At 36.1% G+C, this 9,974-nt stretch overlaps 2 protein-coding genes across 2 annotated transcripts; one reads left to right on the top strand and one right to left on the bottom strand.

Moving 5' to 3' along the window:
* Window positions 1–3,494: 3,494 nt before the first annotated feature.
* Window positions 3,495–5,384, top strand: LOC109862971 (splicing factor 45). Its single transcript, XM_020443147.1, has 4 exons — window positions 3,495–3,732; window positions 3,865–4,173; window positions 4,318–4,755; window positions 4,921–5,384. Exons 1-4 carry the CDS (start codon window positions 3,616–3,618, stop codon window positions 5,206–5,208), a joined length of 1,152 nt encoding a protein of 383 aa, XP_020298736.1. The 5' UTR covers window positions 3,495–3,615; the 3' UTR covers window positions 5,209–5,384.
* A 1,155-nt stretch (window positions 5,385–6,539) lies between these two features.
* LOC109862973 (alpha-1,3/1,6-mannosyltransferase ALG2) lies at window positions 6,540–8,159 on the bottom strand. The gene is made up of 2 exons (XM_020443148.1): window positions 7,742–8,159; window positions 6,540–7,529 (listed from the first exon to the last, which is right to left on the bottom strand). The coding sequence occupies exons 1-2, from the start codon at window positions 7,982–7,984 to the stop codon at window positions 6,546–6,548; spliced, it is 1,227 nt and encodes a 408-aa protein (XP_020298737.1). The 5' UTR covers window positions 7,985–8,159; the 3' UTR covers window positions 6,540–6,545.
* Window positions 8,160–9,974: the final 1,815 nt, after the last annotated feature.

Raw genomic sequence — 9,974 nt, 5'->3', positions numbered from 1 at the left:
GTAAAGAAATCACTGTCATAAAGGTAAATGAACAGCTGATAAGCAGAAGCTTGGCATAGGTGTCCGTAACAGTGCTGCCAACGTGACACAAACAACAGAATTCTAAACCGATAAGCCCGCGAGGTTTAAATTAAAAATTCCGGTTATTTTTTGATCATAGTAGTATATTGTGCGAAGAGTTGTGATATCATCAATAAATATTTCAAAAATATCATAAGAATATCACGGGAGTGTAATACACTGCATTCAAATTTCCTATACATTAAGCGATGTCTTTGAGATATACTTAAAAGAAAACAGTACTAATATTCTTAGAAGAATATCTGTGTGATATTTCAGGGATGTGATATCACATGATATCACAAAAATGACGTAGAACGATATCATTCTACAATCAAATAATATCATGTGCCGTCTGGGCTGTATTTTGTAGGTTTAAAATCGTCTCTTCCAATTGCTGCAATCTACAGTTGTAAAATATTCGGGCGATTTAATGGAAATCTACAATATTTATATTGTTTACTTACATAACCTTAAAATATTGTAACTTCGAAGTATAAATAAATATTTCCTCCTTACCGAAATAAATGAAATCCATCTTTTGTGATATTTTTACACTGTGGAATGCAACAACAGCTCGGCATGTTTACACAGTGATGTTTACGATGTTACTTTTTTACTTTAACAAGGCCCGAGTAGCACATTCGCGTACTGATCATACACGCACCGCTGCCATTTTGTTGTAAGTTGTCATGGCCGAAACCGGATATCCTGCCAGCCTCAGTTTTTCCATATCCCACAGTCTCAAGTTAGCGATCTAGTCTTAGACCATATATACTTATAGACACGGCCTGTAGATATGAATCCACGAGTCGAGGTGAAGCAAAGATAATATCATCTACGTGACGTCACATGTGGGCATTTCAGCAATGGCTAAACGCGGCCTCGTAGATGATATTATCTTATTTTCAAGGCGGTTATCTGAAGCCGTCAATAAACGCGCCTTTGCTTTGCCCACATGTGACGTCATGTAGATGATATTATCTTTGCTTCAAGATAGTTGTCTGAAGCCGTGTCTATAAGTATATATGGTCTAAGGATCTAGTAGTAGTATAGACATCTGTGGCATGCGCACAAAGCAGCTGGAGAGAGAGGCTACTATATTGTCTGCACCGTAACATTGATCTAGTTTCCACCGAAGCATTCATTCACACCTAATGCAACGTAGAATCAAATTTAAGTCGATGGAAACCTGTCAAATTGAGCTGATTTTGCTTCCGCTTCGATCTATAAGTACTCTACTTCCAATGGAAACGGAACACTAAATTTAATCCGTACCGGAGTGAAATCGAATTGAGGGTTTCGGTGGAAACTAGACCATTGAGCTTCAGGTCGGCACTGTACTAGCCAGGGTTGATATATATGCACGTAAATAAGGGGCACCAACATGTACAGTTTTAGCGGAATCTCGCAGTAGGAACTGAGAAGGTTAAAGAGCGTAGGATAATTATAATAACTATAATTATAATGACATTACTAATTATTTTTGTTGCTGAGTTTATTTGTTTTAGATACGTGCCTCGAAAAGAAGAGATTTTGTGATTTATATATATACCTTAATATACTAATATAATATAATGTAATTGTTTATGTATATAATCGTAAATATTCTTTGTAGCTATTTATAATAATTTCTTATAACTTACTATATTTTGTATTGTATTATATTCTTTATATTCTGTTATATATTATTCCTATACTTAAATATTCAGTTTTGTTAAAATAAAAAAATGTATTTTTATTTTTTTGAATAGTGGTAAGGTTTTTGTCAGTTTCCCTTATCTTTGCAATAAATGTTAGTATTCGTGATTTCTGCCAAATAAAATATTAAATTAAACGTTATTTCTATCTTTATTTATTTCTATTGTCTTTAAATCCTATCTTCTTAATAGTTTTTTATTTAAATGTTATTAAAAAACTAAACAAATAGTATTAAAACACACTTCACGTGTTAATCATGAAAAATTATTTGGGTCTTTACAGAACCTTAATAATGTCGGAGTTAGTACGGCAGTAATGCTACATTTAAAGGCGCATGCGCGAAAACACAGCTTTTATGGGAACCTAATTGGCTGTACAGTGCGCATACGCGTAATCGCGACTTTGCAACAACACTGGGTGCTTTCCAACTAAGGCTGCGTTCGGAAACATCACTCGTGTATATTTTATCTTTGTTGCTCATTATATATAAAACAAAGATAGAATGACGCTCGTGTGTACGCGAGTGTTGTTTCCGAACGTGACGTAAGAAAGAGCATATCAGTGACGTCACGTTCGGAAACAGCACTCGTGTACACACGAGCGTCATTCTATCTTTGTTTTATATATAATGAGTAATAAAGATAAAATATACACTAGTGATGTTTTCGAACGCAGCTTGAGACACACTGATATGCTCTTTCTCACACTAATGCGTCGTCTACAATGAGAATTTAAGCCGTAAGACTTAAGCTTTAAGAAGGTACAAGGCTCGTTTCCACTATCTACGATTAACTTACCGATCGATTGCGAGTCAATTGCGATTGGTCAATTTAGTCAATCAACCAATATGATTGGCGATTCCAACAAAATAATCGACCGATTAAGTTAATCGTAGATGGTGGAAACGGACCTTGTACCTTCTTAAAGCTTAAGTCTTACGGCTTAAATTCTNATTGTAGACGACGCATAATGGACACTGTGTTAAGAGCCGTCTACAATGGAGAGTTGTAGGCCGTAATAGTAAGAAATTGACCAATCACAGACAAAGTACAGAAGAATAATCGATTGTGATTTGTCAATTTCTTACTGTTACGGCTTACAACTCTCCATTGTAGACGGCTCTTTAGGCGTTGTCTACAATACAGTCGTAAGCCGTAAGCCATAAGAAATTGACCTATCACAATCGATTATTCTTCCGTGATTTGTCTGTGATTGGTCAATTTCTTACGGCTTACGGCTTACAACTGTATTGTAGACGACGTCTTAAGAGCCGTCTACAATGGAGAGTTGTAGGCCGTAATAGTAAGAAATTGATCAATCACAGGCAAAGTACAGAAGAATAATCGATTGTGACTTGTCAATTTCTTACTGTTACGGCCTACAACTCTCCATTGTAGACGGCTCTTTAAGGACCGGCTCTTTATTGTAGAAGGCCCTTAATACATATGTAACTAACTTTAGACCATATATACTTATAGACACGGCCTGTAGATATGAATCCACGAGTCGAGGTGAAGCAAAGATAATATCATCTACGTGACGTCACATGTGGGCATTTCAGCAATGGCTAAACGCGGCCTCGTAGATGATATTATCTTATTTTCAAGGCGGTTATCTGAAGCCGTCAATAAACGCGCCTTTGCTTTGCCCATATGTGACGTCATGTAGATGATATTATCTTTGCTTCAAGATAGTTGTCTGAAGCCGTGTCTATAAGTATATATGGTCTAAGTAACTAACCTAACCTAACCTAATCCTAATCTAACCTTAACCCTAACCTAACCTAAAATCAAAGCTTAAAAGTGTGAGCTTTAAAATATTATTAATTAAATGCTAAAATAGAATTCATTAGAAATGTCTTTGTACGATGATTTTGACAAACACCGAACTTCAGAAAAGGTTGCAGGATGGTCTTCTGGTATAAAGTTACTTCAATCACAACTACAATTAAAGAAGGCTGCCACGACACAGGTTAATATCTTGTAAACAAGACATGATCATTGACTAATAATTACGTATAAAAATTCTACACACAATTTGTAGTTTCTTTTTTTATCTTTCTTTTATAGCAAATAAGTTTACTTCATTTTTTAACAATTTTAGCCAAAACGAGAGCAATATAGAAAAAACACTGCGGTATTAGCACCAGTGATTGACTTGAAATCAAAGGCCAACCGTGATGTCGATCGAGAAGATGATAACCATAATAATCCTTTATCTACTGGCGGTGTGAGTAGTATTGGGATAGGTAGTGAATATGATTGGAACGTGGTGAATGAATATGATCCCATGTGGCCAAATGAGTATGAAAAAGTTGTGAAAGAATTACGTGATATCAGAGATAGAGAGCATGATCAGGAGACAGAAATGCGCAAACGTAGAAGAGATAACACACGGTTCGAAGACACTCAGGTAATTATAAAAAAATATAAGAAAAATGGTGCAAACCTCTTGATTAATATTGTATACATTTTAAATAGTAGCTTTATGGTATAGATATGTGTTTTATAATGTGTGTTGAATATTACAATAACATTAAAATATTTATGGACACAGCAAACAGCTGGTAATAATAGCACAATGATACCTCCCGAAAGAGATGAGGAGAGAACACCATCCTCAAGAGGTGTGGCTGGTGGTGCTGCAATAGCACCACCACCATCTCTGCAAGAGTCTTCAGAATTACCACCTCCTCCTCCACGACAACAGTCCACCATGGGTTATGCGACATCGTCTGTAGCGGCAAAAATAATGGCCAAATATGGTTTCAAAGAGGGACAAGGTCTAGGTAAGAAGGAGCAAGGTATGTCGGTGGCGTTACAAGTAGAGAAGACGAGCAAACGCGGTGGAAGAATAGTTGGTGAAAGAGAACAGTTGATGCCTCCACCACCGCCTATTACAACTTCTCCACCGGCGCAATCACAAGCACCGCTGCAATCACAACCATCTTCGGAAGAACCGAGCATTACCGAGATAATGAAGTGTCCAAGCAAGGTCAATAAATATAAATAGAAATTTATATAATACACAACACTATAATAAAATGTATCTTGTAATTTTGTCTTATAATAGCGTTACGTTTATTATTTTTTAAATATCTGTGTATGCGAAATGTTAGAAATAGACATTAAAGTTTTTTAATTGTTTATCTTGTTATAGGTTGTACTCTTGCGCAACATGGTTGGTCCCGGAGAAGTAGATGATGATCTTGAACCAGAAGTGAAAGATGAATGCAATACAAAATACGGTGATGTCGCGCGTGTAATTATTCACGAAGTAATCGAAGCCACTCCGGAAGAAGCAGTGCGAATTTTTGTGGAATTTAAAAGAATAGAGAGCGCCATTAAAGCTGTAGTTGATTTAAATGGACGATTTTTTGCTGGCAGACAAGTCAAAGCAGGATTCTATTCTAGTGAAAAACTTGATAATTTACAATTGATGGACTAATTTTCTGCACACATATGTAAGAATTTCAGATTTTAATTTTAATGAATGTTTTATTTATTGTTTTTAAGAATTTGACGCCATATCTGTTTTGTAATTCCAACAACATAGAAATGTATTTTATAATTTTACTGCATAGAAAATTTTTTATATTATAAAATAATACGACTTTAAACGATTCTCAAGAACATTAAAAGTACATTACTTTTATTTATCGTCATATATATATACAGGGTGTCCGGAAAATCGCTGCCAATACTTTGGGAAGTGATTAAGGATTCCAAAAGAAGAAAAAACGTTATAAATGTAGGTCCGGAAATAAGTCGTTTTCGAGTTATAGCCACTTTTATGTTTAAAAATTGTAATTTTTTTCATAATCATAATTTATTTTGTGTTTTAATATAAATAATCTTCATTTCGGACTATTTTAATAGAAGAATAAGGATCTGCATTCGTGTTGAAGGTGGTCATTTTGAACACCGTATCTAATTTGATTTAAATATCTGTTTATGTTCAACATGACCACCTTCAGCACAAGTGCAGCTCCTTATTCTTCTATCAAAATAGTCCAAAATGAAGTTACTTATGTTGAAACACAATAAAATAAATTATGATTATGAAAAATTAATTAGACTTTTAAACATAAAAGTGGCTATAACTCGGAAACGACTTATTTCCGGACCTATGTTTGTATAACCTTTTTTTCCTTCTTTTTGGATTTCTAATCACTTCCCGAAGTGTTGGCAGCGATTTTCCGGACACCCTGAATACATATATATACATATATATACATATATATACATATACATACATGTATATATACAGGTTGTCCGACAATTACTTTAAAATCTCTCGTAGGCAGGTAGAAGGAGTAAAACTGAAAAGTCATGAACACATTTTTTTCTATTACATATAATAAAGGAGTAATTATTAAATAAATCAAGCCAATCAGCGTCGACTTTTAGCCGAACGCATGTCAGTAAACCACGCGCCTGGTGTGCGTGAGCGCTCCGCGCGACTCACTGACGTGCGCCCGGCTAAGCGTCGGAGCTGATTGGCTTGATTTATTCAATAATTACTCCTTTATTATATGTAATAGGAAAAATGGTTCAGAACTTTTTGACTCAGTTTTCCTCCTTCTACCTGCCTACGAGAGATTTTAAAGTACTTGTCGGACATCCTGTATATGTGTTTGCGTGCGCGCGCGTGTGTGTGTAAGTTTAACTATTGCATTATACTAATCTGATATATCAAAATATATCTGATATGTATATATGTATATATGTATTATAAAATGAATTAAGAACATATATTTGACTATATATATAAGTTTCATTATATTAATTTTTTTTTTTATTAATTAAGTCATCTATTGCTTTATTTAATTGAGTACTAAATGCAGCAAAACTGAATGTTTTTAGGATAAAAAAGTCTTTACCTGCTTTGCCGAACTCTTCGATACAACTCGAATTTGTAATTAGAAAAGATAGTTTTGAAGCAAACGCCTCGCCAGATAAATCGACCAGGAAACCAGTTTTCCCCGAAATTATCGATTCTATTGGTCCGCCGGAATTATGCGCAATTACTGGCTTGCCCGCGTACATCGCCTCTAATGGTACTATTCCGAAATGCTCGTTAGGCGGCGTATATATCACAATTTTACAATGATGAAGTAACGAGATTTTGTCTACATCGGACGGCGAACGTAGAAACATCACTTTATCAGTCACGTGTAACTCGTCCGCAAGTCCAATCAATTCCAAATGATACTCGACGTTCTCTTCGATTCTCTTGTCGTATCCACCGGCCATGATCAAGTACACATTCTTGTATACTTCTTTTGGCAATAGTTTTTCCAATTCCGCGAGAGCTTCGATAGCAAGGGACAGCTGTTTCTTTCGCTCGTATCTATTAATCGACAACAATATAATACTGTCATTTGGCAGTTTTTTATCTAACACTCTTTCTATAGATGCTATTCTTGTTTTGTCGAAAAATTCGGTATTGATAGAAGGATACAAAACTTCGGGTTCGACTTTTTTCGATCTCTTAAAAGTGTTTTCAAACATTCTGCTTGTGTAAATGCTGTTTACAAAAACTTTATGTGCCATAGCAGTTGTAATTTCTTCTAGATAATTCAATGGCAGACGGTACAGCTGTTTGATGTAACCTCCAGGTTGCGAGAGCAGCTGGTCCGGATAATGACAATAAAATATGACATATGGAATGCGCAAACGAAGAACAGGTATGCAGATTGATACTAAATCACAGAACACAACTTCTGGCGGTTGACCGGAAAATATTACATAGCTGGCTGCATATATCTAAAAATAAAAATGTACAGAAAATTTCAAATTTTTACAACACAATTATATTGCATAATTCTTTGCAACTCAGATTTTTATTTTTATTCCGTACTTCTTTGAATTGTAACATCTCATGCAATTCTCTTACGGAAACGCGTTTCATTTTTTTACAATTCACAACTTTAAAGAATTTTTTTTATTCGTTTTTTAATATTGACTATTCCACTTACCATGCGTATGTAAGCGCAGAGCGCGTAAAATCTGCCGAGAACGTGTCTGGGCAACCAGTTGCCTACAACGGTAACGGGAATTGTGCCGTCCTTTGTTTCCGCGAAGCAATGTTTGGGATCATGATGAGTCGTCACGAAGTTTACATCGTGACCGTTTTTCTTTAAGGCCAATGCGGCGTCCACGACCAGTCTTTCCGCGCCGCCGATACCGAGATCGGGATGCAGAAACGTAACGCGTGTCATGTTGCGTCCATGCGCGACGAACCCGTTAAACGGCCAATACACCTGCGTACTGCGTAGTGCATTTGTCGGAAAGTATGTACAAAATTACCTCGATACAAATAACTGTACTTTGTATTATCGGTTACACTACTGATATAAATATTCGCAGATCGCATCCCGAGTTTGAGTACGACATGCACAATGGCTTAAGAGCCGTCTACAATGGAGAGTTGTAGGCCGTAATAGTAAGAAATTGACCAATCACAGGCAAAGTACAGAAGAATAAACGATTGTGATTTGTCAGTTTCTTACTGTTACAGTCTAAAACTCTCCATTGTAGACGACCCTTTAGTTTACATCGTCAAAACTTGATACGCGTATTAAGAGCCGTCTACAATGGAGAGTTTTAGACTGTAACAGTAAGAAACTGACAAATCACAATCGATTATTCTTCTGTACTTTGNCTGTGATTGGTCAATTTCTTACTATTACGGCCTACAACTCTCCATTGTAGACGGCTCTTTAGGACTGTTCTACAATACAGTCGTAAGCCGTAAGTCGTAAGATACTGACCAATCACAATCGATTATTCTTCTGTAATTTATCTGTGATTGCTCTATTTCTTACGACTTACAGCTTACGACAGTATTGTAGAACAGGCCTTAGTACGGGTGCGTTTACATCAAACGTACTAAAAAAAAAAATAATACGAATATAATTTATGTCGATTGCCTCCTAGCAATGATAGGTCTAGTTTCCACCGAAACCCTCAATTCGGTTTCACTCCGGTACGGATTAAATTTAGTGTTCCGTTTCCATTGGAAGTAGAGTACTTATAGATCGAAGCGGAAGCGAAATCAGCGCAATTTGACAGGTTTCCATCGACTTAAATTTGATTCTACGTCGCATTAGGTGTGAATGAATGCTTCGGTGGAAACTAGAACATAGTTGGAATTAATGGGTGCGTTCAGACAACTCAACGGTTGAAAGATCATCACTTATGATAGGACTATTCTTCAAAATCTGCTTTTGTTCCAAAAGTATGATCCAATCAGAAGTGATTATCTCTCAACCGTTGTGCAACTGTTGAGTTGTCTGAACGCACCCAATGTGCTTGAGTTTCTTGTTGCAGATCATGTATAATTTGTTTCAATAAAAAACGTGTATAATGTAGAGTGTATAATTTATTTGAAAAAGGATGAATAATAACAGTGTACAAAAATATATAGCTTGAGCCGTTTTAAAAAAGCCTCTTTTCTCCATATCTTCAACTAATAAATTAAAAATATCTATATGTTTGTGTTTTTTTCCGGATATACTTCCGAATGACCCCTGCTCCCAATCAATCTGAAATTTTGCACAAAAATAGTGTTCGATGGGACAAACAAAACGCGCGTAGTCTCCACTTCGGCAAATAAAAAACAAATTTTTAAAAAAATAATAACTATATCGACTGAAATCGATTTTAGGTGTATTTCAGAATGATTTCTTCTCCCAATCAATCTGAAATTTTGCACAAAAATAGTGTTTGATAGGACAACCAAAACGAGCATAATCCCAACTTCGAGAAATAAAAAACATATTTTTTAAAAATATAAAAACTATATCGATTAAAATCGCTTTTAGGTGTATTTCTTATTTAAAACCTTGCTTCTCGTAGAAAGTGTATGCGTGGAAACAGTGCGTTCCGCCCCCCCTAGGGTGCGTTCAGATTCCCCACCCAGGTGCCCCGAGCCACCCAAACACCGTTCAGATTCCTCCTATTCTTACTCAGATGGCCACCGAGTGTATCGTTCAGATTTNATTTGAACACACCCGGGTGAGGGAAAAAAGCACTCTGCTTGTAACACAGGGTGCCGGCGGGTAGATTTTGCTGCCAAGAAAAGTGCGCGAATTGTAATTGAAATGAGAAAGGGCACTTAACTTTTAATAATGAATCTCAAGCTCGTGGTCACGGAAAATGGTTGAGAAAGTAGTAGAAGTTAGGCCCTGAGCACATTAGAAAAAATAT

This window comes from Pseudomyrmex gracilis, unplaced genomic scaffold (genome assembly GCF_002006095.1).
Source record: "Pseudomyrmex gracilis isolate BER0280 unplaced genomic scaffold, ASM200609v1 scaffold_2780, whole genome shotgun sequence".
NCBI lineage: Eukaryota > Metazoa > Arthropoda > Insecta > Hymenoptera > Formicidae > Pseudomyrmex > Pseudomyrmex gracilis.
This window is presented reverse-complemented; position numbering and strand designations above follow the sequence as displayed.

Excerpts from the sequence above, each read along its gene's own strand:
- LOC109862971 (XM_020443147.1), top strand. The coding sequence starts at position 3,616 with ATGTCTTTGTACGATGATTTTGACAAACACCGAACTTCAGAAAAGGTT. Across the intron at positions 3,733-3,864 it reads AGAAGGCTGCCACGACACAG|CCAAAACGAGAGCAATATAG; the intron begins GTTAATATCTTG and ends TAACAATTTTAG. Across the intron at positions 4,756-4,920 it reads TAATGAAGTGTCCAAGCAAG|GTTGTACTCTTGCGCAACAT; the intron begins GTCAATAAATAT and ends ATCTTGTTATAG.
- LOC109862973 (XM_020443148.1), bottom strand. The coding sequence starts at position 7,984 with ATGACACGCGTTACGTTTCTGCATCCCGATCTCGGTATCGGCGGCGCG. Across the intron at positions 7,530-7,741 it reads TCTGCGCTTACATACGCATG|ATATATGCAGCCAGCTATGT; the intron begins GTAAGTGGAATA and ends TTTTATTTTTAG.